Raw genomic sequence first — 24,598 nt, 5'->3', positions numbered from 1 at the left:
AAATTTGTATGTTTAAAGGAGTAGATCTATGTTATACTCCCTTCCATTCAGCACAGATCTATGGCATTTGGTCACAACAGGATAACATGACGTTGCGCGCGAAAATCGAGAGATCGATTAATCGTTCTGCGTCGCGACAGCCATTGACTGCATTTGTCTGCTGCGTATGCATGCTGTGGTAGTGGTATTGCGTTTTTGTGTTATGCTTTCGATTTCTCATAAAATCACCTAAAGAAGTGACAAATATGCCGAAGTCGATACCTGAAAAGTAACTATTATTTATTTTTCATTTTACATAATGCCATTGAATTTGTTGGGAAATTGGAAACTACTTGTTTATTGGTTCTAAACAGAGGTCACATTGTAAAGAGGTTATGTTATGCCGACTTTTCGTCATATTTATAATATTTCTTCGTTACATTGCACTTACAATAAAACCTTATTTAATTGTAAATCACAGTTTTGTTATTAAAATTGATTTTTACATGCTACATAATCATAGTTTATAATAAATTTTTAATGTTTCTAAATGTGTTTTTTGATGGGATTTATATGATTACTAATTTATCGGTTGAGAAACGTGCCCTTCATAGTTCTCAATGTTTTTAATAGAGGGTGCTATTCGCTTGTGTCTAATGATGTCACGTGGTACAAATTTAAATATTTTGATTGACCAATTTTAGTTCTTTTTTATCTTTTACGAAATAACAATTGTCTTAAAAAAGTGCTGTTATTTAGTGTAAAATAATTTGTCAGAGTTTCGATTATTTAAAATTATATCGGACAATAATATCCAGTAAATAGTTACATGCTGGTACTCGTTTTCTTTTCAGTATCACTTGTTGCATGTATCCGTTTTATACTATTTAATTTATAATTGTGTATTTGTGTATTAGTTTTAATATTTTTGTTAAAATGTTTTGTTTTATGTTCCAGGTGGTTGGAATATAAACCATATGGTTCCGTAATTAATGGTACAAAAATTTTGCCATTCAAAGTACCTCTGAAAGAGGTGAGTACCATCATCAGTAAATATAATAAATAACTTTTAGAGTTAGATATATTTTAAGTCATTTTCCTTGCCATTAATTGGTACACTCGCAATCAGTTCAGTTTAAAAAAATGTCATGTCTTGTGTATTCGACGCAAAATTAATAAATAACAAAGAAAATAATTTATATTCGCAAATCGCGTTTCTCCAATTGTCACACCGAACGTATGACCGCTGTCCTCGGAGTCGCGTTACCGTTCTTTTTCTTCTCTCCCCCGTAGTAAATCAAAGATCCTCTTCGCGGGGGTCGTGGCTGGTTCGAAGTCGAGATAAGATCGTATCGAATTCCAGAAATAGAAGGTACAATGTCGGTATCCATACGCGTCGGTGCGTCTCGTACGAGTTAGGTATGCGCATACACGTTTGATACACGGGGTACATGGCACGGGCCACCGTGAAATCGATACGAGTCAACGGAGTGGAATCAATTTTTCTATATGTATTTTACAGTCAATCGACTCTGCATTCGATGATACGTTTTTCAAAAAAAAAAAAGGTGTCGGGAGGCCAAATAAATTTAGGAATCTCTACTGTAGCATAACGAACGAGAGACTCGGTTTGTCCATGGTGGTTGGTAACGGTAAGGTGGGAAAGACACCTTTGTGAGATCTCGTATCGGTTCAGGCCAAATTGCTGTATTGTTGCATACCTTCGCTCCAGTGTATATATAAACAAGCTTGATGTATGCACACACTTTTGTCCGAAACGTGCCGGCAGTGCTTTTCCGATTGTGAATAGCCCGGTCGATTGTTTGCCTAGTAACTGAACAAAGTTTGATCTCCCATACTGGCTTCTGCTGTGTGATCTATCGTGATCGTGCTGTGATCCAGCGGTATTTTCTCTGAAGTTTCTATCACTTTACATAGTGCGTCTATGATATCTTTCTATCACCCATTTTTTAATTCTGTTTGTTATCAAATTTTTGAAATTTATTCAATTTATCTTCATTCAGTCTTATTACTTTTTAGATATAGTATGTATATACTCATTGTATATCATACATTTGAAGATTTCATGCAAGGAATGGTACATAGGTGGTACGAATCTAGCATCATACATGTTATATAATAGTACTCTAACTTCACCCAAAATCGGAACCAATTGTCCACGTACACATAGTATCAATAGTTGATAGATTTCCACGTGAAAATGGGCGCCGGTAATTCCGTGCGCCGCTGGGGGGCGACCAGTTGTACCGCTATCCTCGTTTGTTTCCACTCGTTTAATTTCCGCCTAACTCTTAGCAAACCGGTTCTTCTCATCTACCGTCGTCCCCTTTTGTACAACGGACAGTTGCAAATAAGTTCGGAACCTCTTTCGGTCGGATCGGCCGATGCTATGCATATAAGCGCCGTATGCATACGCAAAATAAGGAGAGGGTGGCCCGGGCTAATTGATTCCGGCGTCGCCGGGCATTACATAAAACAAGTCGAAGCGATGGCCAGGAATTGGACTCGGGTTGATTGGGCCCGGTTACGCCGGCCACGGGGGGCCACTCGTTAAATAGGGCCCCTCAAAATGCCCGCACCTTTTGCGCCCCCTACCCGGTCCGCCCCGTTGCTCGTGCCTCGTACGGCAACACCACGAACCGCTTCTTCATCTTCTATAAGAACGTGTAACAAATATCGATTCACACACGAAATGCGATACCGTCTTCGCCGACACGCTGTACACTTTCTACGTTTCTTTTTATTCGGGACGACACCCGGCCCCGATGAATTTAAGACGACACCCCTATAGTCACATATACATTGTAAAAGATGCGCTTTAAAGTCGATTTTAATTTTGGATTGAATTTCGTTACGTCCGTGTAATTTCGTACGGAATTCACGGTGGACCGATGGCCGCGAACATTTTAGACGCTTGTAGATTATCCCCCGAGCGACTTGGGTGGATGTAGACTTTGGCTTTCGATCTATCATTATATTTATCATTTTTTTTATACTCTCGTAAATTCGACAACAAAAAGAGCAGCACCGGTTTAAGGGGAGGTCTAAGGATGGTTGCAGCCCCTGGTTCCTAAGGGGGGTTTCTTCTAAGCCTTTCATTTACTATGTCAAAAAATATTGAATGGGATTTTTCAAGATTTTATTTTAGAATAAATTTCAATTTTTGTACCGAGTTTATCGACCAAGGGAAGGTTTAATCTTTGAAAGAAATAAAATGTGAAAATGGTCGTCAGTGGGTTAACAGATTAAAGGTAAGAACAGTGAGGCACATTTGTCGGTATAGTATTTCTTCATTCTTACCATTCCACGCAGGTCGACCGAATACTTGGGCTTTTCCCTTGAGGGGACCGAACCACGATAGACAAATTCTGCACATAGAAACGGAATATTAATTCCAGACTTCGGGTTAGAATCTGCTTGAGAATGGATAGGCTGTCTTCATGGGTGATATCTGTATTTTACCCCTGAAAATCTTCGGTATTCAGATCGTTATCGCGTTAACTTCTCGGTTACACTCGGACTAACCACCCTCGTTGTTTCCACGTAGGTAAAGGCTGTCTTCTCCTGAAAAAAAAGAGGAGAATGAATCGGGGTTTCGTATGCTTCGTCATAAAATTCTCGAATACCAAGAAGAGTGCAATTTTCGTAATGTTTATAGCTCTTCTTTATGTTTAATCGTCTGTTATCTTATTACTGTCAGTTTAATTAATTAATATTTGTAGGAATATAACTAAGAATTATTTCAATATAGAGTTAACTTTTAAATTTTACTCAACTATATAAATTATGATAAAATTATATTTTCAAAAAATTGGAAGTTCTTTAATTGGAATATTAAATTCATTAAAATGTAAAATTATACATTTCCTTCAAAGAAACTTATAATAAGAATTAACATAGGTGATGATTCGTCTGATTAATAATTCAGTCTCTGAATAATTTAAAAACGTTTTTTAACAGGCGTTCAAAAATGAAGAAAAACATTAAAAATGTTGAAAATTACGCGTTCTGGACATTGAATTAATTTGTCAGCCGCATCGAAACCATCATTCACCGTCGGCATACAGGATATTTTGCTAGCATATGTCGCATTGCAAACATATCTTTTTTTTTTCCTCCGGATATGATTTATGAACAAGTCCCTGGCAAAGTTCGTAGCGAGGAATGTATTCGTGTCATGGTCCGGACCTTGTGTTCCTCGGACTTTTTACTTTCCGTTCTTTTCTTTTTCTCTTCGACAAAATGTTAAGTAACGTTCGGTGATAGTAATCGGTTTGCTTACTGTCGGAAATAATAAACAGCGGGCATATTCTGCTCTGTCGTAGACGCTAATCTGTCGGGTAAACACTCAATTTCACGCTTATGGTTCCGCGCAACTTTTATGCCAAACTTACGAAATCCCTTTGGAAACGAATAATACAAAGTTTCCTTCTAACTCGCCCACGAAGTTCAAACAACCAGCCTCGAATTTTATACGTTTCCATGAATATTAAACGCGTACCTGCTTTTTTTCTAACGCTGGATCACGGAGAAGTTCAGTGATCGTGAAGATAAAAAGATCTATTGGATTGTTTATAGAATTTTACCATTTTTTCGAGTTGATTTCAAGCCATCAGAAGTTTAATATAGTTTGATGGAATAAAATTATAAAATAGTATTTATACCAATTCGAAGTTTCAAATTTGATAAAATTTTACAATCACAGAAAGTAAATTTTGAATTTTAAAATAATTTTAAGATGAATTCAACAATTTTAGTTCAGATAATTAAGATTTTATTGTACATTGGAAAACAGAATTATTGGTATAGTAACGCCTCTTCTGTTTTCTTCAACACTTAAAGTTTTCACACGGTTTTGAAGGGTTCTACCTGTTTGCATAGTGTTCGTGTGTTTGCTAATTTTCAAGAGTTCTCGATACATGCATATTCTTTCTACAGAGAATAATTTATTGGTACCCTCGCGAGTCGAATCGGTGTGTCCTATGTTATTAGCGATGCTAAGTGTTTGTTTAACACTCCTTACGAAGGAAGAGGGTTCGTCGATGCAATTTCCCATCTTCTCGTAGCGGTGGAAGAGATTTCACGAAAAGGGATGAGCGCGAAGAGGAGCGAAAAAGAGAAGGACAACGATTTGTAATTTATGCCGAAGTTAGCGAGCAACTTCGATGACTTTGTAAAATATTACTGATCCCCGGTTTCGGAGATCTTATCTGGCTCCGACACCGCGTTCCGTTTCGTCGGAACGCCTTCTTTCTCTTCTTCTTCTTCTTCTTCTTTTAGCAGGCTGGCGCCTCCAAAGGGGTCGTGTGTCGCGTTCAGAGACCCACTGTGCCACGATTTTGCTCTCCAAGTTCCGGCGATCGACACCGACATAGAACCGTGCAAACATGTCATTTCTTGATGAATCTTGCTTTCTTAGCAGCAATCAGGGGTGGTATTATATTTTTGGTGGAGGGCAAAAGAGTAATTCAGAATTTGATAGAAACCTGTTTTTTATATTTTGGATTTCCATCAAAATCAAACCTGAAATCAGCGAGTCCTGAAATTGAAACACAAAAATATTATTCTTCAATTCATCGATTCAATTATTTTTCTCTTAATAGTCATCAGGATTTTATTTTTAACACTAAAATTATCGAACCCATCGAAACGACTGATTTATAAAATCACAAAAATGAATTTCAGATCAGTTCGTTTCATCCCACAGTATGTTATAGTGGGAAACGACCTGGCTAACGTGAAAGTAGGTAAGAAATTGACGAGAAGATAGTAAAAATTTCTCCCTGGTCGGAGATGTGGGTGCCGAAGGGGGTGGTCGAGTCGTAGGGTTTGGATGCGGTGAGACAGAGGGAAGCACGCCACGAAGGACACTTTTGTTTCGTACTTTAGTGTCACGCTGTCCCCATCCATCGCGTTTCATCAGATATGGTAGCTGGGCCACGGTCTATCTCTGCTAGATGAGATGGCGAGTGTCCATCTTGAGGTCCTCTTTTTCCGGGAACCCCGCGGAGTAAAGGAGACCTCGCAGTAGCCGTGTTTATCTCTTTGCCCGATCATGTTTCGCCGTTTCTCTTATTTTGCCAGCCTTCGTTACGCACAGGTAACTACTTACCCTAACGTATGTACACGATTTAGCTGGATGGTTCTTGGAATAATTCAATAACCTTCTTAATTTTGCATACGAACAAATTTTATTAGGAAATTTTATTAGCTTGAAATTTGAAAATTAATTATTCTTAGTAATTAGAGCTTCAACATGTCCCACAATAAATGCCCTATTTAATCATGCCCTCTCTAAATAAAAATTTTACAATTTATTATTAAAAAATTGAACGACACGTCGTTGCAGGGGTTACTTTTGCCCGTCACTGTACTTGAAAGCATATTCCCCAGCATGTCGGATGACGTTCATTTAAACAATCCTCACATGTTGGTGATCAATCGTTAAGGGAACGTGCTGACATGTACTCCGTGTACTCGATCCCCTTGATACAAGAGCATGAAATAATGGCTTACAAACATTCCATAAGGAATTTCTTCTGGACCGAGTACGATCGTTGAGAGGCAATAGTGTTACTTTTCTTTTATCTCTGCCCTCGCTCCCTCCCTCCAAGGAATTCCATATTTCCTCGTTTGTTCTCTTCTGGCCACCATCAACTTCCCGTTTCTTATATCCCGCGTTACCACGTATATGCAAGGAGAAAATACAGTACCATTATGAATCGTGGCGACGGTAGAGAACAGACGGGAACGAGTTCGATGAAATGGGGGTAAGACAGAGAACATTTGTGAATTCGGTAGTTTGGATGCCTTCGATACCGAGGGTTGGAGACGCGTCTTTATGCTTCTGGTACATAAATTTCCTTTGAATGGCGCGTGTACGAATCCCGGCGCCCGTCGTTCTCTTCTACCTGCCTCTCATTCCGTTTCTATTTCCCCGCAAGATTCTTTCCTTCCCTTTTTCCACGTCTTTTCCTTCGTCCCTTTTTCCTTTTGTACCCCCGGTTAACTCTATTTTTCTCTTTCTTCGATCTTTCATCTGTTTACAAAAATGTCACCGTTCTACCGGTGTCGCGCAAAGAAACCAACGAATTTATGGTCACTTGGCTGCTTTCCCTTATGTCGTTCCTTCTACCGACGTCTCCGATACTGTATCGTAAATATCCATGTGATATTCAGACAATTGGCGTTTAAAGAGCATATTCGAATACTGACATTAGGCTGTGATTCTGTTGAACGAATGTCTTGGCAGTAATGGCTCGGTAGGATTTAACGTGAAAGGAGATGACAGGATCATCGTTTATAAACTTATGAATTGATAAAAAAATCAGGCTCTGTTATTCAAGGGTTAAAATAAATTTAAAAAAAATTTTTTAGACTCCTCCTAGAATCCCGAAAATAGGGAATTATCGAGCGGGAACTAAATTTAATGAAGTCAGTCGGAGGGAATTCATTTCTGCACCCAATACTTATAGACAGGTGTATTCGAGGGATGATTTCGCGTCGGCAGTAGATCTAAAGGTGCACCACCTTTGCACGTCCCGCGAAGGAAGGTGCAGACTGTCGAAGGCAGGAAACAAACATTTGTTTAAACGATCCGATTCCCATTCGAGTCGCCGCCCGTTTAATACCTGAGAGTCGTTAATCTTGTTTTTTTTTCGTCCTGCCGCTTCCTTCGTTAATGTATAATGTATTCTCACCCCTGTAGCTAAAATAATCAATTCCTAGGGGAGAGAAAGGAATCGGGGAATGTTTGGTGAGAGGTATCCTGGAAAAATAACGCCTTCGAGCGTGATACGGATTAAGTGTGTATAGATTATAGGTTACCGAACTCGTCTCGCTGTCGGCGAAATTGATTCTTTGGTCAGTTCGGTTGACTGAAATTTATGACTGTCAGCTGGATATCTGTTGGCTCGAGGAAAATAATAGATTTCTTTTTCGTAATATCGTAATTTATCTGTGGGGATGGAATTTATCCCGGGACGAGGAGTTATAACGAGCTACAAATTTTCATTATATAAATTAGGATTAATGATTTTATAGTGTTAAAGTAATTAACAGATATCCATTAATATTTTTAGAGAAAATATTTGCACAGGTAGAAAATAGTTTAGAAGACAGAGGAACAGCTCGTTTATGAAATAAAAGAAAAAATATTTTCTTAAAAAAAATTGAGGGTGCAGAGTTGCTGTTCAGCGATTCTAATTAATCGTTTATGAATTTCTTATGGGTGGCGGATTTGGAAACATTGGTGGAATTTTGTAGACCTGCCTTATTCGAAAAAAAAAAGGTGGCGGTTCTTTGGCACGCGGTTTCGTTTTTGTCGGTCGCATGCCATTTGTCGTACACGTGGAAAGACCACCGAAGACAACGAGAAACAAATTCGAGGAACAAATTCGTACGACAGCAAATGTGAAGGATCGCGATCCTCGGCTCGTTCGTTCCGAAAGGAGTAGAGTAAGAGCATCGTGGACCCCCCGGGGTGTACGGACCGCCCCGAAAATATTTTTAATTTTATTACTCCCTGTAATATGGAAATTCTATGGTCGCAGTTATCAGGTGTGAATTGAATTATAGCGATTCCCGATGTGGTCCTATTATTTATGTTCAACCAGAAACACGTTCCGAACCGCTGTCCTGCCAAGCTTTCATGATACCCGGTGATAGGGAACACAGGCCCGTCTAATGGCAGTCTATAAAATCTCATGTCCAGCCAATACTAATTCGTTCTCTACATAGAATGGCGAAACTATACAGGACGTGTCATAATACGTGGTCACAGTGATAAATTAGCATATTATCACATTAAAAAATGAAATAAACAATTTACTACTAATAGGACAATTTCTCAATTATAATTTATGTATATTAAATCCATCGCTGAAATTAGTCCACATCTTATGACACGACCTGTATTCCTGTATCAGAATACAGAGAACCCATAATTAATTTCTAAACGCTTGTACCATTTCCTTTTGGAGAAAAGCTAATAAAATTTCTAAACGTATCTAAACATGATCCCGATATTAGTCAATTTTTATGTAAACCCAAGAAGCTTTTCCCTTTTCGAGAAGATTCCTCGAAAAATCTAGTGGGCGGGTTTATTTCCATATTTAACGATTCCTTCTGAAAGACTAGCGCCCTTTAATTGTCAACTTATCGACAGGCGGGATCTGTGGAAAGAAAAAGAGCGGGAAACAACAGAGAATCCCTTAAAAGATCCCCCATGGCTACTGGTACCATTGCTTGGACAATCGGTCGTGGCTACCGGTGATAAAATTTCGAAGTTTCATAAATTTCTCTTTTTCTTTCTTTTTCCATGAAAATTCCTTTTCATCGAATTTGTTGATCATTCAAATTTACCATTTTATTTACTCGTTATCAAAATGAACATAATAATAGATAGAAATGATCGGAGATATTAGTAGGTGTTACTTTCCACACGTTCTTCTGTTGCACACGTTTGACCAGTTCAAGTAATCCATTTTAAATCGCTTCAAATCTTCTGCCAAACGAGAAGATAAGTGGATACAGATAACGTCGCGCATATATCAGTTGGCGGCAGCCATATAGCAGTCTATATGGCATTCTCGTACCATTCTATAACAGTAAGTATAATCGTGGCGACTGCGTTCATAAACGTAATGTTCTTCCCATGAGCTGTTCCTCTCTTCCTATGTTTTTCTCTTTCTTCAGCTTGCTCCTTGTTCAGAAGAGAATTTAATCTTCAGAGGGCTGGAAGGATCACTATAGTAACAGAAATTTTCATTTTTCTATAAATCTGAATGTTTTACTTACCAATATTTATTTTTGCAAACTGGATCGTTTAAATTTTTATTTTTCATAGCTTTTAAATAAAACTACCGACAGAACTTTTGCACTCATCTAACGTTACTTGTGAAATTAAGATATTTGGAACGGATATAAATCTGTTTCTTACAGTAGTCGTTATCCACGCTCGGTGACTACGACAAAATTTTATGATCCAAGAAAAGATATGGTAACCTAGTATCATGTTAAGCAGCGTTCGCTATTTCTCTCTATGAGCTCAGTTATGTTTGTTACAGGATGTATATTAAATTTCGGGATGTTTGTACTCGGCTAAAAACGTTTCGCGTACGGAGTTAAGTAACAAAACTCTCCATTAACTTAGGAATTCAATTACTCTTGAATCTTTACAGCGTACGAACCATTAAAGTTGTTTCTACAGTAGTATCCATGAATTTGTGTTACAAAATTGAATTAGTAAACGGGCGCTTTCAGTCTAATCTGAATCTTCGAATCTTTTAGTCGAATTGAATCTTTCAGTCTGATCGTTTAACTAAAAATTTTGTATTTTAAAATATTTTCACGAGAATTAATTTGAAGTGATTGATAGATTGATTAATGAAGAAAGAGAAAAACATAACAGTCTTATTTTTAATAATATTAAATAATATTCGTTGGTGAATGAATAAAAAGGCAATGTGACGTCGATACGTTCACGGTTGAATCCGTGGACGCCTCTCGTGATTCCTTCCATGAAATTTCTCACAACAGTTCCGCCGAAATTGCACGGGGCGAGGACCTTCCAAGTATTACGGCCCACTCGGCGCAAAAGCATGAAAGCGCACCCCTCATAAATATTTTCAATAAATACCACCGATACCTACCGTTGCTTCACGCCTACGTCGCATGCCAGTATTTGCTGTTTTCCACAGGCTATTCACCGTATTCGGCTTTCATGCGAATCCGTCCATTCAGCATAATGCTAAACTGATTATAATTTCATTTGATTAAACAAAGAAAATTAAAAATTAATTTTTTATTCGTTTACTTTTAAAAATGTCACTTGCCTTCCTTTGGTACCAACTGCCTTATCTAACGTAGACCTGAAAAAGAAAAAAATTCATTAGTACGGATATTTTTTAATAATGCACATGAATTAAATTAACGAATAGAGAAATAGCAGTGCATATGAAAAGATTTTTGTACGCGAGTTGGTATGGACCGCCATGGAGTTTGACAATAGAGGCGCAGCTTGTCAGCTGATAATCCTGATTTAGTCTCGGTCGTATTTTAGACTAACGATCGTGAAATTGAATGGTGGAATCAGCAGAGACCGATGCAGCTTTCATCCGAAGAAAGGTGTACATACTGTATCGTGAGAAAAATAAACTACCCCTGACGCGGGCTGAGTTAGTAAATTTCGCAACTGGCCAATGTCCTCTTCTTCTTCTTCTTTTACTTTCTTTCGTATAGGTATTTATGCTGACAAGTAAGATTTCGCGTAAGGTGAATGACCCCATTATTGAAAGATATAAGAATACGTAAAGGTATTTCATTAATTTTAATTTTAATTAATAGTAGTCCATATTTGATTGACCATTACACACGATGGCGCTTGTCAGACGTATTGTTGCGATAGGATTACGCGTTGTAAGTTAACCGTGGCAACTATGAAAGCGCTACTATTAAGATACGATAAAGTCCCACGCCTAGTCAACGTCGGATTATTATGCTTGGATACGAGAGCTATACCAGGCCGTTATTAATGCGACCGATGTTCATTCCGCACTCATCCGTAGATACGATCTCTCCGCCCAGTCAATCGGATCGCGGAGTCTAAACCCGTAATTACCATTAGCCCACCCATAGCGAGTGCGATGGTACAACCGACCCCGAACCAACGAAACTTTCAATTTACGTGCTCTCAAACTACGTAAAATAGATGCCAGTGTTATGTTAAAATCAATAGCAAGTTGAATGTCCCGGGTCAATAATGAGGTGCAATTTTCAATTAACAAAGAAATATAAGTTAATTTGTACAGTGATAAAAGAGGGAGGTAGGGTAGCAGTGACAGTAGAGTCTTGAAAATATCGCAGAATCATCGTTCCAAGCACGATTATCGCTGTCATCGTGTATCTTTATTCGGTTCGAAATTTCGACTAATCAATCATTCGAAAGGTAAATGCTATTCGTGAACGCTGCACGAGATCTTACTTTTTTTTATTTCCCTTGGGCTCGTGTTACTAATTACTGGGAGGTGGAAGATGATTTGCGTTTTATCCCAATCGAAATCATAGATACGGGTCAATACAGAGGTAGTGAGTTTTGTAAATGATGAACCTACTCAAACATGATCCTTAACACCTTTTTTATAAGTGCGTTATACATAGAAGTGTAAAGTCATTAGGGTTATTAATAGGGTGCGAACTTTGATGCATAAATTGATATTTCTAAATTCAAGACTTTCTAAAAATATTTCACGTACTAATTGTATTATTTTATTATACGACTAATGTATTTCTTTTTGTTTCAGACTGTGAGCAACAATTTAGAGCCCGAACAACGGTGAGTTAAAATGATAATCTATATCAATATTTGCATAAATAGATTCTTTTTGAAGAACACGAATTAGTTCAGTGAATTTTATTTCATTCGTCTAATAAATCAAATAGGGCAAGCTAGGTGTTCGTTAATAGCTTTTAAATCGATTATTATTCCAATAAATTTCGGCTTCTTTTATTTTTAACACGAGCGACGAGAGTTGTTTATTTATGAGAAACACTCGTTCGGAACATAGCTGACCCGTGCTAGTTTCTTATATGTAGAAGGATCTGGTATGATTTCCTAGGAGAATTTGATATATCGAAAGGGATGCTGAAACTATTTCGGCCGACACCCCCGCCTAATTCCGGCCCTTTCCTTTGGGATCCCAGATTCTTTACTCCCCTAATTTATTATCGCGTTGTCCGGATCACGCTCTGAAAAAAAAGGTCCTTTCTTAACCGTGGGGCACCATGACAGTCGGTGGATTCTTTTGTGTTCTCAACACCGTCGAATGGAGACATCGTATGGTGAGATAAAACAAACTGACTTACTTTAATTAAAGTAAGATCATTTTGTTCTTTTAGACGGCATTAGACACCTACTTTTAAATTGTAAACAAATTGGAAAAATAAATTATCATATTACAATTTATAATCATTGATTCACCCCGCGGTGACATTTTAAAAATAAATTGGATTTCAAATTATTTTAAAATATATCCCTGTATAAATCAAGATGTTATAACTCGTTTATTATACATTGTTGCAGATTTACAACGTCGATACTACTACAAGCGGTTCCGCGTCTCAAGTATATCATCGACCTGACAAACACAGATCGCTACTATGACGAAAAGGTAAGCTATATTTAAGGTAGCGTGCAGTTTTCTGTTGGGTGGATTGACTTGAAATTTTGCATGCACTTCAGGTTATCACTGGATCTAAAAACTTTTTGATACCTTTAGAATTACTGTTTTTCCGGGGGAGGAGAAATAAAAATGTTCGAATAAAAATCAAAGTTGCTCTTTCAAAGCTCTGTCGTTTTGTCAACTTTTGTTTCTTGATGATCAAACGATAACCATGTTCCCGATGGATAAAATAGAACCCAAATCTGTTTAGTTTTAGAAGTTTAAAGAAAGTTAATTTGATAGGAAATTGATTAATGACAATAATGAAAGAAAAGTTGTCTGCTGAATTTAATTTGTCGTGATAATGATATATCGAGGAACGTTGTAATCTGATGAAAACAAGGGACACCTATTCTCTTTTTAGTTCCTTTTGTAAACTGTCACTAACTACATTCCTTGATTGGACAGATATCCAGGAACGTGTCTGGTCGAAACTCTCCTTTGCACTGTCTTCACTTATCTCTTCTGGTCGTCTCTCTTTTACTTTCTCTTCCTTTTACCTTTTATTCCTTCCCTAACAACCTAATAGACCATTTCTTCCCTAAGGACAGAATATTACGTCTAAATTAGGTCTGACTTTGTTTGGCGTTTAAAACTCTTCAAACGGGTCCCGGCTAATTTGTGAAGGGGGATAAAAGGGACCGTAAAGGCTAATGAACTTATTATTAGATTTTTGGAATAGCTGTTCGTCGACAACACGATCGCTAAGTTTTCGTCTTCTACGTAGCGGGATTGTGTCTCGACTTTTTTTAGGTCAGACCTGTCACAAACTAAGACCGATCAATTATACCAGCGAGTCCTAGAGCCGAGCTTGTACTCGGTTCTTTCACCTTCTTTTTTTTCTTCCCTCGGGTAATCATTTTCTACGCGAGAGAAAAATATTTGATAAATACGACACCGCCTTTCGGCATCGATAACCGGGGTATTTATAATTAATACAGAGATCCTTTGATGTCGCCCACGTCTAATTGGAGGGTACAGGGTGGTCCTTCAGAAACTGTACGCATAATGTGGTTGCAAGATAAAACATTAGCCTTTGACATTAGATGTTAGTTATTTAATTAAATTTCAATCAAACAAAGACACTTTATTAAGAATTAATGTTAACACTTATTTCTACTATCATTTTGTTACAGGAATTTACAAGCTGTGGCGTCAAATATGAAAAGATTATGGTGCGTGGGCGGGAAATTCCCCCCATGGATGTCGTGAAAAAGTAAGTGTCCTAGCATTTTTTCATTTTATTTTTTTAATACTTTTCTACTGATTTATGCTTCTACAAAAATTCTTGAAGTTTCAACATACGTTGCAAACGACATTCATGTATTAACCTTTGAGCATTACTGTCACATTAAGTCTGTTATTCGCGAATATACATTAAAGGTTCTCTCTGACCATAATATGTAAAACTGGCATAATGACCGGTCGGCTAATTAACTGCAGTAAATATGAAATGATTTACCGAAAGCTGAACGCATGCATTTGTACATTAACATATTTTATTATATTACCTTTTTTGCGGAGATTATCTTTGTTCCACGTACAACTTGTGTGGCAATTTCGTCAGCTGTAATTTTACTATTTTACATTTATAACAAAAATTCACCACACGGGATAAATTTAAATTTTACCTCTTGTATTATACATGACAGGTTTCAATTAATTTCCTCCCAGGTTAAAACTCTTTAATTATAGTTAATTTCATGAAAGAAGTATGTAGTCGGTTAGTTTCACGGTGTGTTTAAATCTGACTGAAAGTTTTACAAGTTACCGTAACGCGATACAGCTAACAGTGATCAAGTTCCATGGTATTCACTAGCACGTTGACAGTATACAGACTCGGGTTCCCTAAATGAGTTCGAACCGTGTTCCTCGAAGATTCGAGGCAAGTCCACAACAATGTACCCGTCGCGCGACAAAGGACGTGGGTGTTGACGCTTCAGCAACGACGTCTTTATTCACTGAGACATCGAACATAGGTTTCCGCGTGTTCTCTGTTTTGCACTGCCAGACGATGCTCATATATCCCACGAATACAAAGAAATTCTTTACCAAAGTTAGAAGGGTGTGCGAAGATGCACCTACATAAGGGAAGTCTTGCCTTCAACGTGTACCGTTTGATGAAATTATTTTCATGTTTAGTTCATAAAATTTATTTGTTATAAATGAATTCTTGTCAAATCCCATATCTAAAAACTGGACTGGTCCCTCCTCAAAAATGTGGGAGGATTCCACGATTTTTAAATTTTAAGATTCCAAAATTGTAGAATTTCAAAACTTCACTAAATTTCCAAAATTCTAAAATCTTTTAATTTCTAACGAATCTCGCCAACCAAAGGGTGTCCAGAGGTATCGTGGCATCAAGGAGAAGGGAATACAATATTTTTTATACAGAGTTAAAGATTACTGTGCGAAAAAGATAATCTGTACCCATCTCCTTAAAATGCTATCGAGAAGGTAAAATTATCCGAGCGTACAAAGATGCGTTAAATATTTTGACGCTTATCGCGTCCGCCACACGAGAAAACGAAATGCTGTGACAGCGTTGGCACGAGAACGAAAGAGAAACGTTTTGGGAAGCGATTGTGGGTAGTAAAAGATGCTTTACGTTCTCTCGTATGCATAATACGAGGACGTGTGCACGTTGTCTCATACTTCCGGTACCGTTAATTCGACCAGTGGACCCAGCCGGAGTTCCCGCCACTCGTCCTCGAAATTCTCTTCGCCTCTCTTTGTTTTCTCCACCTTGGGAGGATTGCCAAGATGACGAGGAAACGCGTCCTCATGCTTGGGACCACCCGGACGGATCGCTTCATTACGTAAATTTGCCACCATTTATCTTTTGTCTCTTCCTCTTGGCTTTTCTGCGTACGATATGTTACGTATACTGAGCCACGTGTTTTATCTAACCCTTTCCTGACCAAATTAATTCTTTTTCTAATTCGTCTTTAGTTAGGAGTTGCTTATGAAGTCTTCTTGTGGTGTCTATAAATAAATTTCTTGAATTTTTAATAATTCATAATTTCCCCTCCATAAAATCCCCTCGAACTCGTAATTTTTGGTACCCTTAATAGTAATAGTAATTTCTTTTTAATTAAAAAATATTAAATATTCTTAATTGACATGTGAAATATTTCATATCATTGCAAATTTACTTTGCAAAAATTTGCTCTTCCATTTATAAAAACCAGAATACCAATACATATCTTCGTCGTAAAACTTTCAATTACACGAGGAAGTGAAAAGTAATAGTGGTTATCATGATGACAAATCATGAGGAAGGTGCGACCCTGAAAACCGGCGAACAACAAAGGTGAGGACACACACTTGCCCATATGAGCGAGCAAATGTGGCCCTGATTGAAAAACAGCGAAGAGTATTTGCGGAGTACTTCTACGATCTCTTCAGGTTCCTGGGTGTCCCGGGTGTCTGTTGAGAATACGGTCATATAAATAGTGGTCAACTAGGTCCATGCATTAAACATCTTCAAACATACGAAGGATTTCACCTTCTACCATGCTACCTTTTCCACCTATCCATTCTGATTCGCAGTAATAAAATTTGAAGGATGCAGAATACATGATCTATTCAAATTTAATTCAATTGACCACTTTAATACGTCCGTGAAGTGGCGAAGATGTATGGAGTCCTTGAAGTTCTCTCTATGGTGTAGCAAAAATAAGGCACGTTTTCTATACACGTAATAAATATTTGGTTAAAATGAAAACTTACTTGAAAGTGCAATAGTAGAATTTTCTGCTCGTAATTTCATCCCATCAGTTTCGTCACAACTATTGAAAAATTGATGATTAGCAATAATAGTATTAATTATTCGTTCTTTTCAAATCAGAAGTGGTTGTTAATTAGGTGCAGTGGGCGATTAGATTATTAGAGTCATCTGCATAATTAACTTTATTACTACTTTTTAACTGTATTCTTTATAATTAAGTAAACTAAATTTTATTTTAATAATTAGGGATTATTCATTGTAAAAAATTATCATATTATGATTCTTATTTCTTCAAGAAAACGAGGAAAATATATTTCACACTGTGGCTCTAATAATTTGATAACCCACTGTATGATTAAAATGCTTACTCGTAAGCATTTTCCGCAGGGTGTCATTTGAGTCATTCTGGGTGGCTGTTGTCTGGATACAGCTGGGAATTGTGGGGTTCTTGCTCGTCGCAATCTGTAGGTTCCTGGTGTTGATTGTCTTGAACCTTCAGCTGGAGGGGCTGGAGATCGAAAACTAGATGCAGCTAGTGGTTGTCTTCCTGTATATGTATCAAATATGTATGTATAAATTGGAAATTTGATTGCTTTTGTAGCAATCGAATATGCAATCACTTTGCAATGATTTGGGAAAATTAATCAGGTTTTTTAGACTGAGTATAAGATAATTTATTTACCTGAGAAATCTGAATCATCAAACACGTCATCTAAACTTGACCCTGACAATTCCATTCGTTCGACTGTAAATAAAATAATTAAGAATCATACATACAGATTATTAGTAATAATTATATTATGATTTCAGTTTTTAGTTTTGCTTACTAATTAAAGCGAATAATATAATAATTCTTTTTTCACAAAAATATCATTGAAATTGACATACAATCTATGCGACGAGCTGCTACAGCTACCCCAGCTGCTAATTCTGGGCGTTGCCTGAGGGTTCTTAGTGGTGCCATTGGAACCTGGGGTGGAATTGATTGTGATGTTGGTGTCCTTGGGGACGATGGTGCTGGACAATCAGGTGGACAGAATTCACTTTGCATGCTTCGATCTACAGGTGTTCGCCATGATGAGTATCGCGAGCTTCTGTAACAATTTCAGAATTTAACGAATCTTTGTAATCAGATATAGGTTAATTACATACGGTTGTAGATCAGACGTCGCAGTGAAATACTCTTCAGTGCATTCGTGGGTGGGGCCGCACGTACACATTGTTATTCAGACCATGAATTTAATTATGATTATAATACACTCAATTTTGAATTCTTCGCCAAATTTAATGATTTTACGTAATCTGTGCTAGATCACATTTTTACTATCGACTATCATATTTTTCAACAAGCCTTCTAGGATTATTGCTCATTCCAGGTTTAATGGTTCTTTTATTTGTACATTGCAGTAAGAAGATTGTTATTAGGTGTACAAATTAATTTGCTATCTTTATTTTAAATTTCAATATTTCATTAATATTTTCATTTCAAAAAATATTGAAAATATAGTTAAATACTTTTCCTTGTTCGCAATAAAGAAAGGTGAACACGGTCGTGAAACACGTTGAAAATCAGCTTCTGGCCAGCAAAGTGCAATATTCGGTCTGCATAAATACCGAAATGCTTCGATGATATTGCACGTCACAGAGTTGAACCGAAATAAGGAGATGCTCGTGAAATCGCGAACAGACATTTATGGCATCGAGATAGTCCAGGACAAGCGGAGTTCATTTGAATATCGCACAGTGTGTGGTCCTCCGCACGCGTACATCCTACAAACGATTAAGCGCGTATTTACGTGCAATGAAAGAGCGCGTAACGATAAATTTTCAGATCAAAATCAAGCGAGCTCTGTGATTTAAAATTTATTTAATTACACAACATTGGTCTGTTGAAAAATTTTATTGCAAGGGGAAGAACATTGAAAGTGCTATTTAAAGGTGTATACTCAGGGTCGAGAGGTGTTTATGAAATCTTAAAAGACGAAGCTTCTGAATTCGACTGTCTAATAAGAAGGAAAAGGAGAACGTTAATGACGATAAGGGGAAGGATGAGGACGAGGGGGAGGTTGATGAGCCTGGCGTTCGATCGACGATTCTCTCGACGGGGAAATTTCAAGCGGGCAGGGCGTGAAGAGGCTCGTCCATACGTATCCACGTCGAATCTGTAATTCAAATTCGAAGTGAAATTAATTTAACGCTCGTCATTTTTCACGTTCCGCCGGCGCCTCGATGCGCGGATCTCAGCCGACCATTTTTCGATATTTCATTCTCAGGAGGTACTATAGTTGTTCTTTGATAAATGTGTCTTCTCGTGTTTTGACTCTTGATTTCTTTTTTCAGACAGTAGAATACGTACTGCGTTTGAAATATTATAGGATAATTCAGGGGTAAATGGAATGTCTTTATAAGTGAAAAAAAGTGTTACTGTAATCAGTTTCAGAAATAATTATTATAAAATATATTTCTCCCTGGTTTATGCTTCTATATAAAATCTTCTATCGATTCAGCGAGAAAGATTTTTGCTTTTAGCGATCATTATGTGGCAGGGTGTATAATAGGTTACACTCTCAGCCCTGTTCATACGTGAATCTATCGATATTGAAGTATGGTGGAAGGCAATTGGTAAGTCGGTGAGTGAGTTAGTGCTTATAATCGTGTTAGACTAATCGGTGCAGTAGGGAGTCCCTAGGGAAGGTAAAAGGCACTAAAGCGGTTCTATTAAGGCTCTATAGTATAATACAATTGGGCTACCCCATTCTGACACAATGACGAGTGGTAACTTTTCGTGGAATTCGGTTCATCGTAGATACATTTGGGAGGAGAGATCAAAACGATTTCACGTTGATTAGGGTACACTTCCTTTCTTTTGTTAGCAAATTTATAAATAAATCGTTTGAAATTTTTATCTATGATAACCAACGAAAATTTGATCAAAAGTAAACACGTGTTCTCTTTCCTTTCAGATTCTTTAAAACGATGGATGATTTTATGTCAGCTTGTGGCGAAGGTGAGTCTGCATTACGTCATACTAATCGATCTTACTTATTATTATTATTATATCTTACTTTTTCTTTTTAATTTAAATATGGAAGTTTAATACTTTTTACTAATAAGTAAAAGATAAGTAAAGAGTACTAAAATTTTGTATCTGATTATTTTGATTTTAATGCATTAAATTCAACAATTTATTGACGTTGGCAGTGAATGTTCATTATAAAGTAATTTGGAACCGTCCGTGGGAAATTCTGAAATTGAAGGAGCGAAATTCAGAGATAGAGAAAAGGTAGAGAGAGAAATACGTTGAAACGCATTCCAAAGCGAGGATGCCACTGTACCGGCCATTCATTGACCGTCAATTAGCATTTATCAGTACCTTCCATCCAACGTCCAATACCGTATTGACACGCCACAATATAAAAGAGGAAACTCTTAATTGCAGTTGCAACGTACTCCCTCATTATTATGGGATGATGTCTTAAAATATCATTAATTAGCTTACTTTATTCTACCTTTTCGTTTAATTTCCCAGTTAATCTATGTAATTAAACACGAACATATTACTTCAAACATACTTGAATATAAATAGAAAACCTTGCCTGTACAAGTTTCATAATTGTTGCTAAAATAAATTCGCTGGGGAACGCGTTGAAACAGGGATAACCCGTTATGGTGATCAAAGTTATTGGACCACCCTGTATAGAAAACGATACGAAACACGTTCGAAGTTCGATCGTTCGGTTGATTTAAGACGGTAGTAATCGGCTGGCCGAAAAGTCGTCGCGCCGCGTTCTACGTACCGACGATATTTTTCGTGTTTATGTACACGCGTGACTGGACGTTAAAGTCCTTGCCCGTTTTCAACGGCTCCTTACATATATTTCCCATCGGTGGTTGGTACGCTCTTACTAGAAGTCAGGAGGAACACGAAAGAAGAGGCGATGCCAGTCCCTTTTTACCAGGGGCTATTTGAGCCGACATACCTCTCGCTTATATATCATATTGCCACATTAACCACGTCGCTTCGGGTTGTACTTCACGACTACTCTAGTAGCCTGAAAAGCAACCTTAACGTTTACCAGGGAGTGGCATGCAATACCGGGTGCTTCCTCTTATCTTTCTGGCAACCCCACCTTCCTGCCTCTCTTATTTCCTGGCCATGTCCTCGGGGTATAGACGAAAACCGCATTTGCATGCGGCTGTCGACGCAACGCGACCGAGTGTATTTAACCCTTTACAGCCCTCTAATTTCTTTTCTCTTTTGAGTAGTGTATTTAATTCATAATTGTTATTTTTTAATTTATACAATATCTCCGCTATTTCGACATATACACGCTTTCTACTATAGTCATTTATAGCGCACAGCGATCCTTTTGTGGCTGAGCGGTCGTAATAGCGAAAGGGTTAACAGATATTAATTAGACGTCAGAGAGTTTGATAGGAAGGTAACGAAAAGACGTATTACTCGATATTTAATCGTCAGAGAAAGCCGATACGGTAGATGAACAGGGTCATAGGTCGTTGCCAATCTCTCTGAGGATCGGCTTATTTTCCAAGCTTAGTACGTTGCTGCTCTGCGGGAAGCTCGTTCTAGATCCACATTAGATGCTGACGTGTTCCAAGAATATTCCTGTCTTCTGCAAGATGTATGTTTCTTCGTATGCAAAAGCGAGATGACCCTGTGATAGATAGGAACGTGGAATAAGCTTACCTTGCTTCTTCTGCATCTTCAAAACAGGAGAATCTTGCGTTATTCTGCATTTATGTACACGTGTTATTTCTAATTGAATGTCTACGTCATTTTTCAACTCGTTTCAGGAATTATTGAATACTTTTGGTACGGACATATATTAATTATCTCAATTGTCATTCTTCGTGACAATGTTTTTTGAAATTTTCAAAAATATTAATAAGTGGGATTTTTAATTTCTTAACAGAGTAGAAAATTCTTGCATTTTTTTACTGGATTGAACGATCCTCCTCAGAGGCTCGCGAAGGTGAAACAACATCATCGCGTGACCTCCACTTAATTCGGAAAGAGGTGAAGAGGTACGAAGTGGTTGGAAAGTACTCGGTACTTATCTGAAAAGGGAAATACGGAGAAAGGAGGTGATAGGGTGTGACGGTCATTATTACGCGACTACTTTCATTAGGGCCGAAAGGGTTAAGAAAGGTCGCTAAATGTTGCGAATTCGTCGCAGTTTTTGACGGTAATTTGCGGTAATATTATAATCAGCCCTTTGCTGGGCTCGAGGAGTTGCCGACCCTGCGTTTCGGGTTAAATTGATGACCCGTGGAATCGAACGTCTCGCCTTATGTATGTTGCTTTCATTGGGTTTGGTTCACACGCCTATAGGTACCCGCCACAACAAATCTGAAATAAAAAAACATGAAGGTTAAAGGGAATTTAAATAAAAATAAAACTTTTAGTCAAATTAATATGTCAAATGTATTTGTAGATGAGTATTTTTTGAGGTGAAATTACCTCCACATGGAAAGCTAATTACTTGATTTGTTGTAATTGAAAATCTGTTATTTTATTTTTGTTTCAGATGATCTTGTGGGTGTTCACTGTACACACGGTATAAATCGTTCTGGGTACCTTATTTGCAGGTTCGTACATTATTTTATTGTTAAAAAAATTTCAAACATATATTTAAATACAACGTTATATATATATTATGTATTACTCGTCCTTTTTTAAATTACAAAATTAATAATTTTGAATTAAGTTAATTAAGTGCATTTAGAATGTTTATATACTTTATTGCAGATATCTCATACAGCAGTTAGGTTGGGAAATTGAAGACAGTTTAAAAGGTAGGCAATTTAAAATTGCAAATATTTTTTAATTATTAATATTAAATCGTTTTGGTTTATTTAATGATAAAATTGAAAAGTATCAGCAATTAAATTCGTAAAATTATATCGATCTTTCGTTGTTACTACTAGGGTTTTCTTCTACAATAATTTGGCAACTAATAATATTAGTGAATTTATAAGTTGCAAGTTGTAACTTGTATATTTCTATTCCATAAATAATTTTCACAATTTGACAATTTATATGTCAAATCACAAAGATTGTCATTAGTAAGCTTTAAGTAATACGATTTTACAAATCAACAAATTTTATAAATCATGAAGAAATAATTATTCTTCGTATAGATTACAATTTTTCAGGATCACATGTACTCACAATTATTTGTACATTCTGGTATGCTCTGATTAATTTGTTGTCGAAGTTAAGGTTATTGGCCAGTGATTAGTGAATTTTCTTCCACTTGCTATTTTACGTTATTAGTATAATAGCTATATTTTTCTGCAAATTTCGTGGATCCCGAACCGACTGAAATAGTTCTCGAGCTGCTCCCGAGAACGGGGTAGCGAAAAATTTTCCCGTTCTCTCGCACCTCCGATATTTACCCTGCGAAGGTTAACGAAGAAACCTAATTGGTATCTCGTGGGATTAAAATCGCGAGCCTTGTTTGTCAACCAAGCATGCATTTCGTGTTTGTTCCAGCATTCGAGGAGGCTCGTGGTTACCCCATCGAGCGTGAAATATACATAAACGCGCTGAAGAGAACGCCGCGCGAGAAAATTGATACCTCTAAGATCGGTTTATCGAATCGTATATCGTCCGAGGTAATAAGCAATAGACCGATGCGTTTCAAGCACACCAACAGACACACACCGTTCACAATGGGCCCGCCCGGTTTCGTACCACCGAGACGCGGTTTCGTAAAGGACGGTCCATTTTCACCGCCACACTTCGGTTTTGGCGGTCCTCCTCCGCCAGGATTCCGTCCCATACCACCGCCACCTGGTATGCCATCGATTCCACCGCCATCCGGTCCTCCACCCATTTACGGACCGAGGCCGTTCAGATACGGACCACCGCCGAGACCAGCGATGCCTCCACCGCCACCTAGGCCAGGCTTTCCTCTTCCATGTTTCCCGCCACCCTGTCCATCGAGGACTCCCGGGGGCGGAAGTAGATTACCACCACCCGGTGTACCGACTCGACTACCACCACCCAAGATGCCACCACCTCCACCACCGCAGCCTGCACCCTCGCGACCGGTCGCCCTTAAGCGGATACCAAGCCAAAAGAGGAAGTCCCACGTAAGAAATGGCATAGTGTCGTTGTCTAGGAACCCAGTTAGCCTAATCAGACGGAACGTCCAGACGAATAGGATACTTCCGAAATTACTGAAGGAACAGGACTTCACGGTTGACACGTTCGAGGAGAATTTACTGGCTGTCTCGAGCCAGCCTCGCAGGCGGTCATCGAAAGGAAGATACAATCAGAACAAGTGACGACGAGCTGTATAGGTGGCACGGTATTATTTTTGAAACGTACAATATTCTCTGTAACTCGACATCGCCTAGGCATCGCAGATTTTTCATTTTTTTTTTTTTTCTTCTCTCTACGAATAACGACGATGGTTCATTGTCCGACTTGGACGAGTATGGAGAACGAATATCCGTTCGGAAGTGGTTTGTAAAATATGAAGATATTTGTATTTCGACGGTCGTATTTTGATGTCCATCCCCCACATTTCCTTATCTTTATTCTGCGTACATGTTCCTTGACACTATTTTGAAAAATAATATTCATCATTGAGGAAAATAAATTGAACTTTGTCGATAA

General features: G+C 37.9%; 1 protein-coding gene across 1 annotated transcript; it reads left to right on the top strand.

The window, feature by feature from the left end:
- The first annotated feature begins 58 nt into the window (after positions 1-58).
- On the top strand, positions 59-24,598 carry LOC114876792 (RNA/RNP complex-1-interacting phosphatase). Its single transcript, XM_029188610.2, has 9 exons — positions 59-268; positions 937-1,012; positions 12,303-12,334; positions 13,082-13,169; positions 14,357-14,436; positions 19,914-19,957; positions 22,500-22,560; positions 22,721-22,767; positions 23,468-24,598. Exons 1-9 carry the CDS (start codon positions 246-248, stop codon positions 24,262-24,264), a joined length of 1,248 nt encoding a protein of 415 aa, XP_029044443.1. The 5' UTR covers positions 59-245; the 3' UTR covers positions 24,265-24,598.

The sequence above is a fragment of the Osmia bicornis genome, chromosome 9, assembly GCF_907164935.1.
Source record: "Osmia bicornis bicornis chromosome 9, iOsmBic2.1, whole genome shotgun sequence".
Classification (NCBI taxonomy): domain Eukaryota; kingdom Metazoa; phylum Arthropoda; class Insecta; order Hymenoptera; family Megachilidae; genus Osmia; species Osmia bicornis.
Note: the sequence above shows the minus strand (reverse complement) of the source record. Positions and strands in the feature narration are given on the sequence as shown.

Excerpts from the sequence above, each read along its gene's own strand:
- LOC114876792 (XM_029188610.2), top strand. The coding sequence starts at position 246 with ATGCCGAAGTCGATACCTGAAAA. Across the intron at positions 22,561-22,720 it reads TCTGGGTACCTTATTTGCAG|ATATCTCATACAGCAGTTAG; the intron begins GTTCGTACATTA and ends ACTTTATTGCAG. Across the intron at positions 22,768-23,467 it reads AATTGAAGACAGTTTAAAAG|CATTCGAGGAGGCTCGTGGT; the intron begins GTAGGCAATTTA and ends TGTTTGTTCCAG.